We start from the raw sequence: 22338 nt of genomic DNA on the forward strand, positions 1-22338 counted from the left end.
GCTTTCTACTTACATCTTTGGTGCCTATATGCATCAAGACAACAGGCTGTTCACCCTCCCCTTTTAGAATGGTCTGCAGCCAATTTAGGTCTTGAAGCATTTTTGCATTACTTTTCAAAACAAAAAAACAACAAAAATCGAGTGCTGATAGCTAAAACTTTTCAAGTCCAGAGTTTGGATCGAAAAAGATAGTGTTTTTTGATGAATTATTACAGGACTTTATTGCAGTAGTCCAGTAAATATACATGTGAACTTACAAAATTCAAATGCAACAGATTAGTTAGGAAAATGCACCTAGTGAGTAATTTCACATCAAAGACCTGAATTTGGGTGTAAAGATTATAACTTTGAAAGTTTTTAAGATGATACAATGTAAAAAATAATGGCTTGGATAGTAACAGACATCATGAAGCAATAGAATTGGTTAATTGGGTTAGGCCACAACATGGTAAATGCAATCCAAAGGTGTTGAACAAGACAATCTTTGCAAAGATAACATGGAGTGGGAATGTAATCTAAATTTTGATAATGCAGTTACGTAAGAACCACTTTGGACGGATATAATGAATCATACCGGACAGAAGTCACTAAGAGTGGATCGCAGGCTACTGCACTGTAAGGCACAATGCACGACAAAGCATACAACAAGAAATACTGGGTTCTTGTGATAGGGGATAGAATAATCATGAAAAAGTCAAATCAATACATTGTAAAAATCAGAAAGGCAGTAGTCACCTGGATGAGGAATTCAGATAATGCTTGAGACAGCATATTATAAAATTTGGCTACAGTAAATTTATACTAGTCTTGCCTAATGTGTAACATGGTTTTTTAAAGATTAAATTCCCTGCAGTGCGAAAACAGACCTTTTGGCCCAACAAATCCACTCCGAAGAGTAACCCACCCAGACCCATTTGCCTCTGACTAATGTACCATCACTGGTTAATTTAGGATGGCCAATCCACTTGGCCTGTGGGAGGAAACCAGAGCACCCAGAGGAAATCCATGCAGACACAGGGAGAATGTGCAAACCCCACAAAGACAGTCACCCTAAGCTGGAATCGAACTGGGGTCCCTGGTGCCAAGAGACTGCAGTGCTGATTAATGAATTACCTCAGAGCAAAGACAACCCAAGGCAACAGGGACCAAGACAATTTAATTTTCCATAAAGGGAGAGAACTGGGTCTAAAGTAAGTATTTTGAAACTAAATAAGCCTGAAAGTGGAGAGACCAGAAGTGAAATTGACTTATTTAACTCTATCTCGAATGATGTAGATCAAAGGGATATTTAGGTAACATATTCCTACTGCAGAAAGATTCTAAAACAGGACCTACCATCCGTAGCTAACTAAAGAAGTTAGAGAATGCTACAAATGATAAAAAAGTATACAATTATACCAAGACGACCAACAGGTCAAATAACTGATTAGAATATAATGAATGGCTGAAAATAACTAAAAAAAAGGTTCAATAGGAGGAAAAAATTAGAATGGGAGGGGAAACCAGCTAGAAATGCAAAAATAGAGGGCAAGAGTTTACACATCTGTCCAAAAAAAGGAAAAGAACAAAGTGAGTGCTAGTTCTCTGAAGAACAAGAATGGACAGTTAATAGTAGATAAGAAAGAAATAGATAAAGTGAACGAATAAATAAGTTGCTTCTGTTATAAATATGGAAGATACTAAAAAAAAATCCATCAAAAGTTGCAAATCAGCAGATGGAAGGGACAGAGGAACTTGCAATCTTAATATTGGTAGTAATAAATGAACAGATGGTACTGCAGGGTGACTTGTCACTGGAGCCAGACAAACTTCATCCTAGGGTTTTCAAAGATGTTGATAATAAGGTAACTGAAGCATTGATATTAATTTTCCAAAACATTTCTAGCTTTTGGAAAAAGGTTTGATGGACTGCAAAATATTAAAAATATACCCTCTATTCAATGAAGGGAGGCAGTAAACAGGAAATAATGGGCCAGTTAGATTGATGTGCGTCATGGGGAAGGTGTGAAAATATAATGAGATAATAACTGTACACTTAGAAAAACTCAAGGTAATTAAGAAAAAAAATCATCATGGTTGGCCAAAATGTAGAATTGGTTTTATAGAATCCCTACAGTGTGGAAGCAGGCCCTTTGGCTCAACAAGTCCACAAAGAGTAACCCACACAGACGCACTCCCTCTACCCTATACTTACCCCGGACTAAAGCACCTCACCTACACATCCCTAAAAACTATGGGCAATTTAGCTTGGTCAATTCACCTACCCTGCACATCTTTGGATAATGGGAGTAAACCAGAGAACACAGGAGGAAGCCTGTGCAGACACAGGGAGAATATGCAAACTCCACACACATACCACACACCCCACACAATCACCAGAGGCTGGAATCAAACCCGGGTCCTGGTGCAGTGAGGCAGCAGTGCTAACCACTAAGCCACTGTGTGGCTGCACGTGGAAAAAAAACATGCATTATGGAACAAGAGTCACTACCATATTTGGATTGCCAGCAGGCATCTGGTAAATGCTGCCAAGTTAAAAAAAAGTATTTGCAAAGAAGGAGCTCGTGGTATATGGGTTAACAATAATAGCACAGATACAAGATAAGTTGGCCAAAAATAGACATTTTTTAACTTATTTATTTATCGAAAGCAAATGATTGCGAATGCTGGAAATCTGAAAAAAAAATAGAAAATGCTGGAGAAACTTAAGCCTTGCATGTGGAATTAAATATGACTTCTTCAGAAATAGTAGACCTTTCTGTCTGATGGGCTTCACTGGTTATGTCCTGCCAATCAGGAGTCTGCACTGTGACCACCTTTTTTTTATAATTTTTTTAACTGCTTACACGAAGGGAGCTAGGTTTGCTGGTGACACAAGCAGGAAACTTACATTGTGGGAAAAAAGAGAGTCAAGGAAGTTGCAGACAGATATGGACAAATTGAATACATTGCAAAATATCTGGCAGAGTTGTTGTGGTTCTGTACGCCGAACTGGAAATTGGTGTTGCAGACGTTTCGTCCCGTCTAGGTGACATCCTCAGTGCTTGGGAGCTTCCTGTGAAGTGCCTCGGTGTTGTTTCCTCTGGTATTTATACTGGTTTGTCTCTGCCGCTTCCGGTTGTCAGTTCTAGCTATCCGCTACAGTGCCCAGTATATTGGGTCCAGGCCAACGTGTTTGTTGATAGAATCTGTGGATGATAGCCATGCCTCTAGAAACTCCCTGGCTATTCTGTTTGGCTTGTCCTATAATAGTAGTGCTGTCCCAGTCAAACTCATGTTGCTTGTCATCTGCGTGTGTGGCTACAAAGGATAGCTGGTAGTGTCGTTTTGTGGCTAGGTGGTGTTCATGGATACGGATCGTTGGCGTCTTCCTGTTTGTCCTATGTAGTGTGTTGTGCAGTCCTTGCATGGGACTTTGTACACTACGTTGGTTTTGCTCATGCTAGGTATTGGGTCCTTTGTCCCGATGAGTTGTCGTCCGAGAGTGGCTGTTGGTTTGTGTGCCGAGTCCTAGTGGTCGTAGTAGTCTGGCTGTCAGTTCAGAAATGTTTTTGATGTATGGCAACGTGGCTAGTTCTTTGGGTTGTGGCATGTTCTCATTCCATTGTCTTTCCCTTAGGCATCTGTTGATGAAATTGCGGGAGTATTAATTTTTGGTAAATGTATTGTAGAGGTGTTCTTCCTCTTTCTTTTCTTTCCATTTCAGGTGTGCTGTAGTGTGTTGTGGCCCTTTTTGAACAACGTCTTGATGCAACTTCTTGTGTGTGTTGGGGTGGTTGCTTTTGTAGTTCAGGACTTTGTCTGTGTGTGGCTTTCCAGTATACCTTTGTGGTGAAATCTCTGTTCGGTGTTCGCTGTACCATGTCTAGGAATGGGAGTTGGTTGTCCTTTTCTTCCTCTCTAGTAAATCAGATTCCTGCGAGTGTGGCGTTGATGATCCGGTGTGGGTTTTCTATTTCTGTGTTTTTAATGATTACAAAAGGTGTCATCCACGTATCTGACCCAGAGTTTGGGTTGAATTTGCAGTAAGACTGTTTGTTCTAATCTTTGCAATACAGCTTCTGCTATGAGTCCAGAGATGGGTAAGCCCATAGGTGTGCCATTGATTTGTTCATATATCTGGTTGTTGAATGTGAAGTGTGTTGTGAGGCACAGGTCCAGTAGTTTGAGTATGCAGTCTTTACTGATAGGTTCCCTGTTTTGTTGTCTGTTCTGTATGTCCAGCAGGTTGGCTATTGTTTCTCTGGCTAGGGTTTTGTCGATAGATGTGAACAGTGCCGTTACATCAAATGAGACCATAGTTTCTTCCTTGTCTGTGTGCATATTTCTGATGATGTCCAAGAATTCCTCTGTTGACTGTATAGAGTTTCTGGATCCGCTGATCAGGTGTTTCAATTTCTGTTGTAGTTCTTTAGCCAGTTTGTGTGATTGTGTACCTGGTAGCAATACGATGGGTCTGAGTGGGATGTCTGGTTTGTGCACTTTAGGTAGTCCTACAGGAAAGCCTCACACACAGACCAAGTCTTGAACTACAAAAGCACACGCACACACACACACACACACACAAAGAAGTTGCATCAAGACACTGTTCAAAAAAGGGCCACAACACCTGAACTGCAAAAGAAAAAAAAACAGGAACAAGAACACCTCTACAATGCATTCGCCAAAAACGGATACCCGCAGATGCCTAAGGGAAAGACAACAGAATGAGGATATGCCACAACCCAAAGGACTAACCACATTACCATACATCAAGAACATTTCTGAACTGACATCCAGACTACTACGACCACTAGGACTCATAGCAGCACACAAACCAACAGCCGCTCTCAGACAACTCATCAGGACAAAGGACCCGATACCTAGCATGAGCAAAACCAACGTAGTGTACAAAATCCCATGCAAGGACTGCACAAAACACTACATAGGACAAACAGGAAGACAGTTAAATGATCCGTATCCATGAACACCAACTAGCCACAAAACGACACTACCAGGTATCCTTGTCAGCCATGCGTGTTGCTTAGTAGCCACATGAGTTCGACTAGGACAACACCATTATAGGGCAAGCCAAACAGAACAGCCAGGGAGTTTCTAGAGGCATGGCACTCAACCACAGATTCTAACAAACACATCGACCTGGACCCAATATACCGGCCACTGCAACGGACAGCTGGAATGGACAACTGGAAACGGCAGAGACAAACCACTATAAATGCCAGAGGAAACAACGCAGAAGCACTTCACAGGAGGCTACCAAGCACTGAGGATGTCACCCAGACAGGGGACGAAACGTCTGCAACAAAGTTTCCAGCTCAGCGAACAGAACTACAACAACGAGCGCCCGAGCTACAAATCTTCTCACAAATCTGGCAGAGTGTATAATGTTGTTCTTCCTGACAAAGTGACAACAAAGCAGGATATTACTTGAACTGAAAATGACTTCAGAAATTCAGAAGGAGGAGGATTTGGGTGTTCTGGTGCATAAGTCACAAGGAGTTAATGTGCAGGTACAGCACTTAATTGGGCAGGTTAATGAGCTATTCACCTTTAATTACAAGGAGCATGGATCATTAAAAAAAAGGATATCATGTTTCCATTATACATGATATTGATGACCTCACATCTTGAATATTGTGTGCCGTTTAAGTAAGATGCAAATGTATTGGATGTGGATCAGTGGTGATTTACTAGATCAATAACTGGAATGATGGAGTGGTGTTAGGAGGAAAGTTAGACCAAATGGTCTTACTTCCACTGAAGATCAACAGTGAAGGCTGACTTGATTGAAACACGCAAGATCCTGTATGGTCTTCACAAGGTCGACATAAGATAAAGAGGCTTCCTTTCATGGGTCAGTCCAGATTAGGGGGCACTAGAGTAAATATTGCTCCTTCAGAATAGACATGAAGGGAACCCATTTTCTTCCCCCCTCAGAGGGTTGTGCAACTTTATTTTCTCGACCTGAGGTATGATGTTGCGAAGATCAAATATTTTTAGGTGTCAGCAAACCAGCCTAGGAGCACACACACAAGATTCATTGAAGAAAAAAAGTATCTGCACGTGTCTTGGTCTTCAGAAACATCTGCAGCTTTTTGATTTAAACACTCTTTCAGACTTTAGTTATATTTAAAACTATTCAAAAATATATAGTTAAAGGTCATATAGAAAAGCTAATCCATTTGGTAAAGAAGGGAATGAAAACAAAAAATTATTTCCACACAAGTGAAAAGTACAATCCTGAATGGCAACCCCTTACCAACCCTTCTGTAAATCTTTCCTGTTTGTTTCTTCAAGTGCCAAGAAGCAATTATGTTTTAGGTTCAGATTTCTTTTTCTAACCTGGCTGTTAATCAGACATGATGATAATTTGGAAAGCTACTACTTAACATAATTCGAGTTTGGGGTGAGGGATTATTGGAGAAAGAGGGATGTCTTGATCAGTGTTTATGATAGTCACTTAGTGATTTCTGTTATCAAGTACACGTCTATTAACACGGGGACAGGATCTGATACACCTTGGCTATATTGCACCATTCCAGGGTTCACACATGCCCAGGAGGTTTGACTAAAACAACACTCAGTAAGTAAAGAGATGTTAGATGTCGGAGCAAAGTGGTGGTTGGAAGGGAACCAAAGATATTGTTATCTGCAACAATAAAAGTAACATATTAGAAATAGAAATAATTTTCAACATAGATTTGGTTTTACCTTCAATTTACTCTCACAGTGAGGGAAGCCATCCATAGGAGGCAATTCACACTGTTCCTGGGCTCCATTGATTAGATCTGCAGAGGAGAAAGAAGTGATTCTTTCAAATACTGGGCAAGAAGTTTAAAAATCCTAACAATCACTATCTGCTGAAAAAGATATTGTAACATAATGTAACACAACCGACTTCGACAAGAATACCAGATTACCTTTGCAAAGGTTTTGCCAAATACATTAGGTAGGAAAGTTTGGCACCAATCTAGAAATGGTAGCTATTAGAGCAATTAAAAACATTAAACACCATTAGCTATAGTTCTGTTAGCCCAGAATCTGCAGTTTTATTAATTACTATAGCAACTGTAATTAACATGCTCACATTATGGGAGTATATTTTATGTACTAGAACAATTAAAAGATAAAGCATAGTGTAATAAAATGTCACAAGAGCAAATGATAAACAAATCTACTTAATATAGACAGACATTCACAAATAAAACAAAGTTCTTACATTCTGACAACATTCATAAAATGTGACAAAAGGGTCATAATTTGAAACATCTTGTTACACTATATCAAATTTCTACTAACTATAGCGATCTTTGTAACTTGGAAACGAAAGATAATTAGAAATGCTTCATGGCAGCCAGAAGCTGAAAAGATAATGAGGATGATTTTCAATCATATTGCCATGTTCTCCTCAAATTTTACTATCATTACAGCATGCAGAGATTGTTTCCCCCTCCCCGAGATTTAAGGAAAAATACATTCAATTCTATATTGGAAAGCAGGTAAGAGTGACAATATTGATCAAAAAGGACTCAAAAACAGGGAAAAATACAATGGATTAGTGAAGAACTCAAGATAGTTTTCAAGCTAATTTTTTTTCAACATTTAGGTTTTATTTTCAAACATCAAAAGACAAAACCTAGCAAGTCATTTTGTTTTAAGAAAAATCAAAGAGGCAAAGAAACAAATCACAATTATTTACGAAGTGAACACAATGAAAATTTTGGAATAGCAAAAGCTTTCCAAACATTAAGCCAAGAAAGGCACATGAACGAAATTTGAGGGTAAGAGCGAGAACAAGAAAAAGAAACTAAACCAAGGAATTTTAGAGGTGCAAATTAATGCAGATGCTGGAACCTGTATTGAAAACAATGCTGGAAGTCAGTGGGTCAGGCAGCACCCGTGGAGAGACAGCAAGCTAACATTTCCGTCCAGATGACGACTTCAGAGCTTGCGCTCTCACCATGGATGCTGCCTGATCTGTTGCGATTTCAATGAATATTACAAAAGGTAAAAGTAGTAAATAACACTATGTGCACAAGTGTAGGACCGAGCAAAGATCCCACCAAGGACAAGACCTTGGACTTTTCCAATATCTAAAATAGGGGATAAAATCCTGGAGTGAAATTGCAAACATGCAATAGAGCCAGCAGAATGGGGATTTCTGACTGGGACTACTGTTCAGACTGGAATTCCTATTTACACCACCTGTCTAAAAGAACAATCAATTGAAACTAACAGATTCCAGCCAGAGACAGAAAGTTTTTACACTTCCAGCTACCCAGCAGACAGTACTGAGCCTAAAGAGTAACTAGGCATCCAATTTCAAATCAAAATCCATTCACAGTTTCCAGAAACAGGAATCTGGAGGTGATTCAAATCATTTAAAAATCAAATTAACTGATTGCAAACCAGAACCCGCTAAAAGGAAGTCTTTTAGAACATTTAAACAATGTGTATCCAGTCTGGTAATATCATGCTTACTCTGTCATCTTTAAAATGTATTACAAAATGCAGGCAGGTAGAAAGTTGTGTCAGAAGTGTTGTGCCCACTCATTGAGAGCACAATATCTAGTTATTCAAAATAAAAAAAATCTTACGATATTCTTATTAACTCTATGAATTTTCAAAACTATTGAAATTTCACAATGATGTGTTGCCTTGGTTTTACTTCAACAGCGAAAAGCCCTTCAAGAACAATTCCTTCCTCATCACCCCAACACCAAAGACAATGACAAACAGAGTGGCCTAAAATCTTCCAACATCCAGGTGGGGCAAATAAAAATCTAAGTCAGTGATGCATCTCATCAACCTGAAGATGCTCTGGTAAATGCATAATCTTGTGCAGGCAGTTTAAACTGTTTAATTGCCGGTTTAACCCTTTCCAGAATATTACACAATTCCCCAGTTTATTCAGATTGCCTGAACCATGTTTGTAGTATTATTTGGAACATTTCATAGCAAATGTAAAGCCTGCTAAAGCCTTCAACATTACACCAGTAAGTCATCTGCCATGCCAAGGAGCAATAGCAAGCATAACAACATTTAACCAGACTTGGAAATACTCACCCCTCTTTCAACTGTTCATCATGTCCTTAGTAGTGATTACACTAACACTCCTTCATCTAAGCAAAGGTATCTATTCCTACCCATGCTCAGATCATTTTGAGCGCGAGCAGCAGCGGAGGTTAGACGAACTCGAAAGACTGCAGCTAAGGTGAGGCAGTTTTTAAATTACATACCAGTAGCGGACAGCAGTGTTTTCCCATTCACAGAAGGAGCGGGAGCAGCGAAGGAAGTGACGAGGACCAGAGGGGCAGCCGGGAAGGAAAGTAGTGACAATATATATCAGCAAGGTAGCTAAACCAGAGACTCTACAACTGTAGTGTCTCCCACCCACCCTCCTCCTCTAACCTAGTTAATAAGGTAAGGTTCATTCTAAACTTCCTCTGTTGTGGTTCTGTTCGCCGAGCTGGAAGTTTTTGTTGCAAACGTTTCGTCCCCTGGCTAGGCGACATCAGTGCTTTGGAGCCTCCTGCGAAGCGCTTCCTTGATGTTTCTTCCGGTATTTATAATGGTCTGTCCTTGCCGCTTCCGGTTGTCAGTTTCAGCTGTCCGCTGTAGTGGTTGGTATATCGGGTCCAGGTCGATGTGTTTGGACCTGGACCCGATATACCAACCACTACAGCGGACAGCTGAAACTGACAACCGGAAGCGGCAAGGACAGACCACTATAAATACCGGAAGTAACATCAAAGAAGCGCTTCGCAGGAGGCTCCAAAGCACTGATGTCGCCTAGCCAGGGGACGAAACGTTTGCAACAAAAACTTCCAGCTCGGTGAACAGAACCACAACGAGCACCCGAGCTACAAATCTTCGCACAAACCTTAAACTTCCTCTATTGAATATATGTTTGCTATAAAATTTATAGCAATTTGAACTAAGCTTTCTTCTTTAGTACTGAGTGGGTGTTCAGATAAGTCGGGTATGGATGCTAGGGAAGTTGCTTGCTCCTCCTGCAGAATGTGGCAGGTGGGAGACATGGCACACATCTCCGCTGGCTACATCTGCAGGAAGTGCACCCAACTCCAGCTCCTTGAAAACAGTGTTAGGGAATTGGAGCTGGAGCTGGACGAACTACGGATCATTCAGGAGGCTGAGAGGGTAATTGAGAGGAGTTACCAGGAGTTGGTCACTCCTAAGGCTCAGGACAAGGATAGGTGGGTTGCAGTTAGGGGGAAGAAAGGGACAGACAGCGTGCAGAGATCCCCTGTGGATATTCCCCTCAGCAATAAGTATACCGTTTTGGATACTGCTGGGGGGGGGGGATGACGACCTACCAGAAGAAAGCCATAGCAGTTAGTTCTCTGGCACTGAGCCTGACACTGTGGCAAAGAAGGGATGGGGGCAGAATAGAAAAGTACTCGTGGTAGGGGAATTGACAGGAGATTTTGTGGTCAGGATCAGGATTCCCAGAAGCTATGTTGCCTCCCTAGTGCCAGGGTCCGGGACGTCTCTGATTGGGTGTATAAGGTTCCAAAAGGGGAGGGCGAACAGCCAGAAATCGTGTTACATATTGGCACTAATGATATAGCCAGGAAAAGGTTCAAGGATATAAAAAGTGATGTCAGGGAGTTAGGATGGAAGCTACAAAGCAGGACGAACAGAGTGTTCTCTAGTTTACTACCAGTGCTACGAGATAGTGAGGCGAGGAACATGGAGCAGGCGCAGCTTAACATATGGCTGCGCAGCTGGTGTAGGAGGGAGGGCTTAGATATATAGATAATGGAGATGCCTTCTGGGGAAGATGGGACCTGTACAAGGATGGGTTGCATCTGAATGGAAGGGGACCAATGTCCTGGGTGGAAGGTTTGCTACAGTAGTTTGAGAGGGTTTAAACTAGTATGGCAGGGGGATGGGAACCTGAGCTGTATATCGGAGGTGAGAGTTGATACAGATGAGGCAATAGCAAGAGGTAGACCAGCTAGTGGGAAGGATTTTCCTGGGAAGGAACCAAGGGATCAGCTGAAGTGTTTGCTTTAACGCAAGGAGTATCAGGAATAAAAGTGATGAACTTAGTACAAGGTACTGATCCATGCTTTATGATGTTGTGGCCATAACAGAGACATGGGTTTCTCAGGGGCAGGAATGGTTGCTGGATGTTCCAGGGTTTAGAGCATTTAAAAAGAATAGGGAGGGGGAAAAAGGAGGAGGGGATGTAGCAATACTAATGAGAGAGGGTACGACAACTACAGAAGCTTCCATTGTTGAGGAAGATCTGCCTACCGAGTCAGTATGGGTGGAAATTAGGAACAGCAAGGGAGCAATCACCTCGTTAGGGGTTTACTACAGGCCCCCCAGTAGCAGCAGGGAGATGGAAGAAAGCATAGGTCGGCAGATTTTGGAAAAGTGCAGATGTAGTAGGGTTGTTGTAATGGGTGACTTCAACTTTCCCAATATGGATTGGAACGTCCTTCGAGCAGAAGATTTGAATGGAGCTGTTTTTGTAAGGTGCGTTCAGGAGGGTTTCCTAACTAAGTACGTTGACAAGCCGACGAGGGGAGAGGCCATTCTAGACTTGGTGCTCAGAAAACGAGCCAGGGCAGGTATCAGATCTTGTGGTGGGAGAGCATTTTGGTGATAGTGACCACAACTGCCTCACATTCTACATAGCTATGGAGGAGGAGAGGATTAGGCAAAATGGGAGAATATTTAATTGGGTAAGAGGAAACTATGATGCGATTAGACAGGAGTTAGGAAGCATGGATTGGGAGCAATTGTTCCGTGGTAAAGGCACTATAGACATGAGGAGACTGCTTAAGGAACATAGTTGTTGCAAGTGATGAATAAATATGTCCCTCTGACACAGGCAAGAAGTGGTAAGATAAAGGGACCTTGGATGATGAGAGCAGTGGAGCTTCTAGTCAAAAGGAAAAAAGGTAGCTTACATAAGGTGGAGGAAGCTAGGGTCAAGCTCAACTCTAGAGGATTACAGGCAAGTGAGGAAGGAGCTCAAAAATGGTCTGAGGAGAGCCAGGAGGGGGCACGAAAAAGGCTTGGCAGAACGGATTAGGGAGAACACAAAGGCACTTTACACTTATGAGAGGAGTAAGAGAATGGTCAAAAGAAAGAGTAGGGCTGATCAGGGATAGCATCGGGAATTTGTGCATGGAGTCTGAGGTGGTAGGGGAAGCCCTAAATGAGTTTTTTGCTTCTGTCTTTATGAAAGAAATGAACTTTGTAGTGAATGAAACCTTCGAAGAGCAGGTGTGCATGCTGGAATGGATAGAGATAGAGGAAGCTGATGTGCTGAAAATTTTGTCAAACATTATGATTGACAAGTCATCAGGTCTGGACCAGATTTGGAAAACGAGAAATGCAATTGCTTTGCCACTTGCGAAGATCTTTGCATCCTTGCTCTCCACTGGAGTCGTACCTGAGGACTGGAGACAGGCAAATGTAATTCCTCTCTTCAAGAAAGGAAACAGGGAAATCCTCAGCAATTGCAGACCAGTCAGTCTCACGTCTGTCATCCGCAAGGTGTTAGAAAACAGTCTGAGGGACAGGATTTATGACCATTTGGAAGAGCATGGCTTGATTACATGCAGTCAACACGGCAGTGGAGAGGGGCAGGTCATGCCTCACAAATCTTATCGGAGTTCTTCGAGGACGTGACTAGAAAGGTTGATGACTGTCAAGCTGTGGATGGGGTGTATATGGACTTCAGCAAGGCATTTGATAAGGCTCCCCACGGTAGGTTCATTCAGAAGGTCAGGAGGAATGGGATACAGGGGAACTTAGCTGTCTGGATACAGAATTGGCTGGCCAACAGAAGACAGTGAGCAGTAGTAGAAGGAAAATATTCCGCCTGGAAGTCTGTGGTGAGTGGTATTCCACAGGCCTCTGTCCTTGGGCCTCTACGGTTTGTAATTTTTATTAATGACTTGGATGAGGGGATTGGAGGATGGGTCAGCAAGTTTGCAGACGACACAAAGGTTGGAGCGTCGTTGACAGTACAGAGGACTGTTGTAGGCTGCAGCGGGACATTGACAGGATGCAGAGATGGGCTGAGAGGTGGCAGATGGAGTTCAACCTGGATAAATGCGAGGTGATGCATTTTGGAAGGTCGAATTTGAAAGCTGAGTACAGGATTAAGGATAGGATTCTTGGCAGTGTAGAGGAACAGAGGGATCTTAGTGTGCAGGTACATAGATCCCTTAAAATGAACAACCCTACCCACTTGAGTAACAAGAAAGCATGTGGTGTTTTGGCTTTCATTAACGGGGATTGAGTTTAAGCGTCGTGAGACCTTGTTGCAGCTCTAAAACTTTGGTTAGACCATTTGGAATGCTGTGTCTGGTTCTGGTCGCCTTATTATAGCAAAGATGTGGATGCTTTGGAGAGGGTTCAGAGGAGGTTTACCAAGATGCTGCCTGGACTGGAGAGCTTATCTTCTGAAGAGAGGTCGGCTGAGCTCAGACATTTTCCATTGGAGAGAAGGAGGAGGAGAGGGGACCTAATTGAGGTATACAAGATAATGAGAGGCATAGATAGAGTCGATAGCCAGAGACTATTTCCCAGGGCAGAAATGGCTAACACAAGGGGTCATAGTTTTAAAATGGTTGGGAGGAAGGTATAAAGGGGATGTCAGAGGTGGGTTCTTTACACAGAGTTGAGAGAGCATGGAATGCGTTGCCAGCAGCAGTTGTAGAGGCAGGGTCATTGGGGACATTTAAGAGACTACTGGACATGCATACGGTCACAGAAATTTGAGTGCGCATACATGAGGATCAGTGGTCAGCACAACATCGTGGGCTGAAGGGCCTGTTCTGTGCTGTACTGTTTTATGTTCTATCATCCGATTGGTCTTTCCCACCCTTCGAATTTACCTCATTCTACCATACCCCAATCCCAAGGGGCCTCTATAAATCTCCTGGCCTTTATGTTCCCCCTCCTATCTAGCCTTCATCTCTCCTCCTCCAGTCCTCTTTCTTCCTTGTCATTCTACCCCAATCCCATCCCCATCTCCTGCCCATCATTGATTTCCCCACCATTCTAGCCCTACCCAGCTTTCCAAATCCTGCCATATCATCAGCATCTCTTGGTCCTTTCCTCATCACCGCTCTCTAAACTTCTCTCCACCAACCCTTCCCCTGCTCCCCCCCCCACCCTACTAACCACCACGTAATTGGAGTGTGGATTGAGCAGTGCCCAGACAGGAGCAGGGGTAATAAGAAAAACAGAGTTAACATTTCAAGTCCAACATGACTCTTCCTGTTTCTCTCTCTCCCAATGCTGCCAGGCCTGCTGAAATTCTCCCGCTTTGTTTTATTTCAGATTTTCAGCATCTGCAGTATTTTGCTTTTATTTACATTCCAGGTGCTGGCCCTTCAAGGTTCCCAGTTCAGAAAGCCCAAAAACCGGTTTAATAATTCACTTGCTACAAGCAAGTCAGTCCTGATTTCCATGAAATGAGGTGTCTACTTTATTCCTGAGACACAGCAATGCAAATGAGAATTCAAAGAAGTGAACAGGAAAAGAAATGAATTTGCAAAACAGACAGGGGGGAAAAAAAATAGGGAATTAACTGAATGCAAAATAGTCAATAGAGATGTCAAAGCTCTTCCAAGTTTAAAAAAGGTACCCAGGAAGTACAGCCTGCTCTTATTGCTTTGCTCTAATTGTTTAAGCAAAATATTGTGGCTAACTTTCTACAAAGGAAATTAAATATGTGCCACTTAAATGAATTACAGACAAAGATTATGTACTTACCTGCCACATTAACCTTCTCAACAGTGACAGAGTTGGGGCTCACAGTACTTGTAGCATTAGTAGAATTTATACCTGTCCCATTTAAAATCATCAGGTTGTCTACTTTTGACTCCAATTTTCCAAGACGTTGTAAAATGTTATCAAGGAGAACAGCCAATGTCTTCTTCAAATCTGGAAAATATTTAAATATAATTTTAGTGAGATTTCTGTTAACAATTTGACTAATGTGGAACAAATTCATCCTTTCCTCAAAATTACAAAAGGAACATATGATCCTTGGATGTGTGCGCGCGTGTGCGCGCACGCGCGCAATACTTCTAAAGAGCACCCAAATATGCCAAAAAAGTGCAGCCATGCTCATAATAGACTATACAAACAGTAAATTTAACTGAAGAAGTGAATAATCTTTTATTATGCACTTCAGTAGTGTGCTTCCAAAAGATTATATGAGGGGGTAAAATATATCAGAGTTATCATAGTTTGTCACCGTCACTGAGGACTTGAGCTCAAAACCATCATGGTAAGTGGTGAAATCTGAATCGAATTAATGAATCTGGAATTAAAAGCTCACCAAAATGGTGATAAACATTGTCAACAATCAGCCAAACAGGAAACAACAATACACAAAGTTCTGTTAATTCTACTTACTACTCCTTATTAACACCTTGCTATTTATCCTAAAATTGAAAGAGCTGTCCCACAGACATATTAGGCAACTGCCTGACAGCATGCAACACATGATTCTGAGATTACAACTGCATCCCAAATACCACTTTCATTCAGGAGTTTGTCCAATCCTACTGACCAGACCAGAGGTGAGAGCACAAATGGTAGGAGGGGGAGCTGCGTTTAGAGTATGGAACCTAACATTACCATCAGGTCAAACATGAACGAAGACATCTGTGATTATCTTGCATCACCATCAATTGATGACTCAGTTTTGCGCCAATGTTGAACACCACTTTGAGGGTGATAACAGTACAGAATCTACTCTGGGTGGGGACTTCAATGTCTGTCAGCAAAAGTGGCTCAAGTAGCACCAGTGACCAGACTGGTCAAATCCAAAATCACATGGAATACCTGAGCAGCCAGTGGCAGGTGATGAAGAATCCACTAAAAGACAAAAACAAAGTGGTTTCTGCCCTCACCAACCTATCTGTAGCAGAAGTCAGGAGCAAGCATGTCTAGCTTCACATTGAAGATACCCTTCATGTTGGCTAGTGGTTTCCACAGATTCACAACCTTGAGAGATGTAATTCCTTCTCAGCTGTTTTAAATCTGCCATCACCTAGCCTAAAACTATGACCTCGTGATCTCATTTTAGTTTGCCCCACAAAGGGGAAACAGCCAGTCTACTTTGTCAATTTCCTTCAGTATCTGACATTCCTGAATTGGATCTCCCCCAAATCTTTGAAACGCTAGTGAGTTTTGGTCTAAACTGTTCAATTTCTCCTCATCACAAGCCTTTTGTTTTTCAAATTAATCTGGTGAACTATCTGCAATGCTATCACATCCTTCAAGTAAAGGAACCAAAAAACTGTACACGTTGTGTTCTAGATGTTCCAGGCAACAACTCTTCCCTGCTTTTGTACTCCATTTCTTTAGCAATAAATGCCAAAATTCCATTTGCCCTCATTATCTGCTGTAGATGCAAATTACACTTCTGTAATTCACGCATGAGGACACCCAGATCCCTCTGCACCAAAGCAGGTTTCATGTTCTCTCCTCTTAGATAATTACTTGCCTCTTCAATCCATTTTGGTTTGAGGAATAAAGTTAAACTCGATCTGCCAAATTTTGGTCCATTCACCCAAGCAACCCATATGGATATGCAAATTTATTATTTCTTCATGGCAACTTACTTCCCTACCTATTTTAGGTGTTATCTGCAAATTTGGCTCTACTACCTTTGATCCCTATATCCAAGTCATTAAGATCAATTGTAAATTTTTCTGGCCTGAAGTCCCCGTGGGATGGACCATATAGCACCCACTAGTCATGACTTGTCAATTGGAAGGCACTGTATACTGCAAAGGCTATTGTCCCTGGCAGTATTCCAGGAAATATATTGAAGGCTGGTGCTCTATAGCTGTGCACTTCTGCAAGCTACTCTTGTAGTTACAGCATTACCATCCAACGGGGAAGGTTGTCCAAGTATGTTCTGTTCAAAGAAAGGAGAAAAAATACAACCTAGCTGAATACACCCTACTTCGATTCTAAAGTGATAGAAATGGTAATTGACAGCAGTATCAAACAACACTTACCTCAACTGCCCAGAGAAGGTTATTATTGAGGTTCAGCAAGGCTTGCATTGCTTCTCTCCTCCTACAGCCTGGGCCCAACTAAGGACAAAAGAATGGAACTCAAGAGGGAAAGTTAAGGCAGCTACACTTAATATCATGGCAACACTGCATAGTGAATGCGGCACCAAGAAGCCCAAAATTGAAGTTAAAAATGGAATCATGTGAAAGATTTTTCACTAGAGTCACACCTAGCAAAAAAGGTTTATGGTCATGGCTGTTGGGAGGTCATTCATCTAAGCCACAGGGTATCAGTGCAATAATTCCTCAGGAGTAGTGTTTCAACCACCTCCAACAGTGCATCAATTATTGTGCCTACCTCAAGATAGGAAGTGGGGATATTTGTTGATGATTTCATAATGCTCAGATCTGTGAAGTCAGATACTTAAAGCAGTTCCTGGCCAAAATGCAGCAAGACCTGGATAATATTCGGCCTTGGGCTAACATTGGCAGCACACAAGTGCCAGCCAACGACCAACTTTAAAGAGACAGATTCCAACCATCAATCTTTGATAATATCACCTTAGCTAAATACCCCATAAATCAACATGCAGGGTTCTCACTTAGCACAAACCAAAATGGAACAGCCAAATAAATATTTCAGCTATAAAAAGGAGAGGTTAGAGGCTAGGAATTCTGTGGGTACTAACTCACCTGACTTCTCAAAGCCCATTCACCATTTACAAAGTACAAGTCAAGAGTGAGAAGTAATACTCTTCAACATCGCACATCTCAAATTCATTCACGATAAATCAATCCACTTGATTGGGACCCCATCTAATATGCTCAACATTCATTCCTTTCCCCAGACACACCGTGGCAGCAGTGGATACCATCTGTATCATAACTGCAACCATCCAATGCTTCAGACAGCACTTTCCAAACCCAAGACCTCTACAACCTAGCAAGATAGCCGACAAGGTACACCACACCGAACTCTCATTCCTACGTGCATTAGGGACAGCCAGTGATAACCACCTCCCACGCAGGAATTTTTAAAAATGTTTAGAGAAGTATTCTTTGCCAAATTGTTGAAATGTAGAATTTGTTGCTACAAAATGTGGTGGAAGGAGAATTCAGGAATTAGATTTAATTTTCGAAAAAGTATGACATTGAAGCACATTAAAGACAGAACCGTGAACATGGATTCTTAAGCGTCTTGTGCCATTTTAGTTTGGCTGAACAATAATACATTCACAAAATGAATGAATGAATTACTGAGCAAATATCAACAACCAGTTTCCAATTTTAGGCCTTTTGAGGCTGTGTGGATACACAGACTTGAGAAGCACAAAACTGCTTTCACTTTAACAAGGGTCAAATCAAAATGGTGACTTCATGAAGTCTGATTAATATACCTGAAAATGGTGTTCACTCAAAAACATACATTTAAAAATAAAACAAAGTATGCCCACCAGTGGACTGCATTACTGAAACAAAGTCTTAAAAATATAAAAAACTATTTTCTGGTTATTTTGTGGTTGCCAATTTTTATTGATTAGAAAAATACAGTCCAATATTTTGAAAAACACCTAATAGCATTTGCATACCCAAAAAAAGAGTCAGCCTAAATTGTTAGAGCTACTTCAACTGCTTTAGAAACAATTAACAAACTCTTAAATATCGGGAGTTCTTTCACCTCAGGATCATGGTGAGTTTTAAGGACAGGCATCCTTTTTGTAGCAGTTACACTTATTTGATTACAATCGAGCAACAACTCCCAAGTTTCTGTTTACAGTAACTCAAAACAAAATCTGGTTTTTCTTCTTGCACTACAGCAGTCCTCCTGCTCTAACTTCTTTGAGACTTCATAGCAGTCAGTAGAATGGAATAGGCCATTTCACAGGGCAATTGAGAATCAACAACATTGCTGTGGGTGCAGAATCACATGCAAGTCAGACCAGGTGAGGATGGCAAATCTCCTTTCATGAAAGACATTAGTGAACGAAATGGGCTTTCTAAATGGTCAGTTGATTCTTAATTCCAGGATTTTTAAATTGAATGCAAATTCCAGCATTTGATGTGGCAGGATTTGAACCCAGACCCCCAGAACATTTCTAGATTAGTAGTATAGTGATAAATACCATTAGGCCATCACCTCCTCAGGAGGAAACACCTTTTCCACATCCACTTTGTGATGAAGATTTTGTACACTTCAATGAAGCCACTCCTCTCAACTCAGCTTGCTCAATCTATCTTCATTTGACAACCCACTCATTCCAGCTATCAATCCTTTCAAATACCTCAAATGCATTCATGTTTCCTTAAAAAGATTACAACTACATTTGAAACATAATTTTATGCAGGGTACTGGTGAGACTAAGGATGTTATTCTTCTTTTATATTCAACTCCGCTAAATCTTAATTATTTGCTGCACTTGTGGACTAACTTGGTGAATCATTCACTAGTACACCTGATCCCTTCCACTTTGGAATTCTGCACTTATTCACCCTTTAAATACTACTCCGCACCTTTTATTCTTATTGTCAAAATGAACAGCTTCACATCTTCCTACTTTATATACACATCTACTCATTCACTCAACCGGTTTACAACCTCGTTTTTTTTCCCCACAAGGCATCTTAGCTATCTTGGTGTCACCAAGAAGCTTATTTACCATGACTTCACTTTCCTCATCTAAGACACTGATAGCATTGCAAAATGCTGAGACCTCTGGAGCAGACCCTTATGTGACTCTAACATATTCTGTCAAGCAAGAAGAAAAAAATAGTTACAGACAGTATTTTCTGCAAGCCAGGCTGCTAACCTTGTATTTTAAAATAATAAGTTATTGTTTAGATAACTCCTGTTGGTGGGATTGTATGAAAAATACAAAATGGTCAAGAGCAGCTTTTGAAAATTAAATTCAAATATCATTCCAAGGTGATGCACCGGTCCCCAAAGGCTGCCATTGTACCAGTGGACACCACAGACAGCAGAGTACAGACATAACCATGGAAAAGTGCAGATGTGTGCTGCAACCTTGACATGGCTAACTACCTGAACCTTTTCTTGTTCCTAGCCACATTGGCCAGGCACTAGGGCAGGCCTATGGGGTTGCCCTCCAATCTGTCCAACCCGCTCTGAAAAGTTTGCCTATTACTTAGGTGCGTGACCTGAAGAGCAACCATAATTTAAATGTACTTCTGTCAAATTTAACAGGGACTGCAAACAAAATCAAGCAAAATAAACAAAATATCATTTCATTCATAGAAGTGATGTGCCTTGACAACAAATGAATCTGCTCAAATGTTTGTGGCATTGGACTGCCGCATACACCGTTGCTCCTTATAAAAAGGACCCTCCACAAGGAATCTTGTGGCCGGAATGTAAGGTGCTAATGAGGCATAGCCAGGTGGAAAACAGAATTAAAAAAAAAAAGAGAGGGTGCAGCAGCAGTCCCTGCAGGAAACTGCCATTTTAAAAAAGGCATGAAGAAATTTCTTGGAGATGGCTCAAATTATTGGCTGCATAATCACAAGGAATGTTCAGTATTCAGGGCCACTGTCAAGTTCTGGACAGATGGGTCAGCTCATCCAGAAGCTTGCTGCTTGTTTGAGGAACCTCAATCTCCTGTGCATTTGTGGCCTGAGTACCATAATAAGGAGGTTCTAGATGATTCAAGCCTTACACTGGCCATTTTCTAACACACTATTGCTCCAGTGTCATCCAGCCGACCACTCCTCCATCCAACACATCCAAGTCTAATCATCCCAGCATCCTGAACACACTTCCACAAGCAAGCCACTTGTGAAGGTACAAGTTCTTGAGCAACAGCTCCCTTATAACAGCTGGCATCTTTATATGGAGTGCACTCCAACAAGAACTGACCATGCCCCAAAGCTTGATCAAGTCAAATTAAAATGAGAAATTCCTGGAAGGCAGCCTGAAGATGCATCCACTCCATAAACTAAAACTATGCTGGAACGATTGCCATGCATCTGGTACAAGAAAACGTGTCAGAGTACACGACTTTGGAGATCGCAAAAAAAAGTTTCAAAATATTGTAGAATCTAAAAAGGTGAAAAGTCACTATCTGGGGGTGCAGAGGTTCACCAACACCTGACTATCCTAGCTAAGTGGGAAATTCAATATCCAGTTTGGTTGTCCCAGAAAAATGGAGTTGATTTTCTTTGGTTAGGTTTGGTGACAAATTCCTATGGAAGGACCAAAGGGGCCAGCTGGTACTGCAGCGTAGCAGCATTCCGCTGGATTATGATCATTCAACCCTGCAAGACAATACTTGGAGCAGTTCTGCCCAGCATTCTACATGAATAGACACTTTGGTTTCCAACTCTTGTCAATTTACTGTCAGATTCCTCAGCAGACAAAGCTGGATAGCTAGTTAGAGGAATGAGTAGTTCTCTGCTTGGAGTTCATTGGCAGGGTCAATTTTCTACAGACCAACCTGTAGTTAAAATATATTCCAGTTGATCCCTATGAATGCAGCTGCAGAGTAGACCTCCTGGCACACATATCCTCCTCAGGGTTCACGAACATGAATAGCACACTCTTAGCATAAGCCGAAAGAATCACCTCCACACCCAGCCAGCGCAGAGTCAGAATCTTATAACCGCTTCTGCAAGGGGAGCTAAAATTGGAAGAAAAGGCTCCTTCCCTCTTAACTCCCTAAGGATGCCTTGGAAGGAATTTTGGTACCATTGCTCCACATTCCTGCCAATTGCTGGAGTTGGTTTTAATCTCCACAATGTCAAAGCAAAGCACAAGAAATCCCAACTGTTCAATGCTTTCTGAACTCTCAATGACTAAGCTTCCGCTAAAAATAATTCTGGAGTTCCACTATGGGGACAAGGGGACACAACTGGGAGCACATGGGCACCCAACATCTCATGTGCCCAGTGCTCATAACAGACACAAACCTCTACAGAGATCACTGTTGCCAAACTTAGATCATCCTATGCTGAGTGCAGGGGATGGTCCTGGGTCGTGAAGACCATCTTATAACCACCATAATATGTTGTTATCTCTTTCTGCATAAAAACTTTATTTGGCACCTTATTGAATACATTCTAAAATTCAAATACAGGACATCTGCAGACTCCTCTTCAAGCAGTAACATGCATTTTATTTTACTGCTCAGAGTTTAGGAGTTGGAACTTCATGTTCCTGTTGTATATTATGTTGACAAGGCCACTTTTGAAGTACAGTGTACAGATCTAGTCGCCCTACTATAGGAAGGATATCATTAAATTGGAGAGGGTGAAGTAAAGATGTACAAGATGTTATAAGGACTGGTGGGCTGGAGTT

General features: G+C 41.6%; 1 protein-coding gene across 4 annotated transcripts in view; it reads right to left on the minus strand.

The window, feature by feature from the left end:
* Positions 1-22338, minus strand: part of mgat5 (alpha-1,6-mannosylglycoprotein 6-beta-N-acetylglucosaminyltransferase) — a 143940-nt gene that overhangs the window by 101045 nt on the left and 20557 nt on the right. For all 4 annotated transcript variants that reach the window (XM_060827136.1, XM_060827135.1, XM_060827137.1 and 1 more), the window contains exons 3-4: positions 14770-14940; positions 6712-6788 (exon numbers count right to left, since the gene is read on the minus strand). In XM_060827136.1, the coding sequence (XP_060683119.1) occupies positions 6712-6788; positions 14770-14940 (248 nt within the window). The remainder of the gene's footprint in view (positions 1-6711; positions 6789-14769; positions 14941-22338) is intronic.

This window comes from Hemiscyllium ocellatum, chromosome 7 (assembly GCF_020745735.1).
Source record: "Hemiscyllium ocellatum isolate sHemOce1 chromosome 7, sHemOce1.pat.X.cur, whole genome shotgun sequence".
NCBI lineage: Eukaryota > Metazoa > Chordata > Chondrichthyes > Orectolobiformes > Hemiscylliidae > Hemiscyllium > Hemiscyllium ocellatum.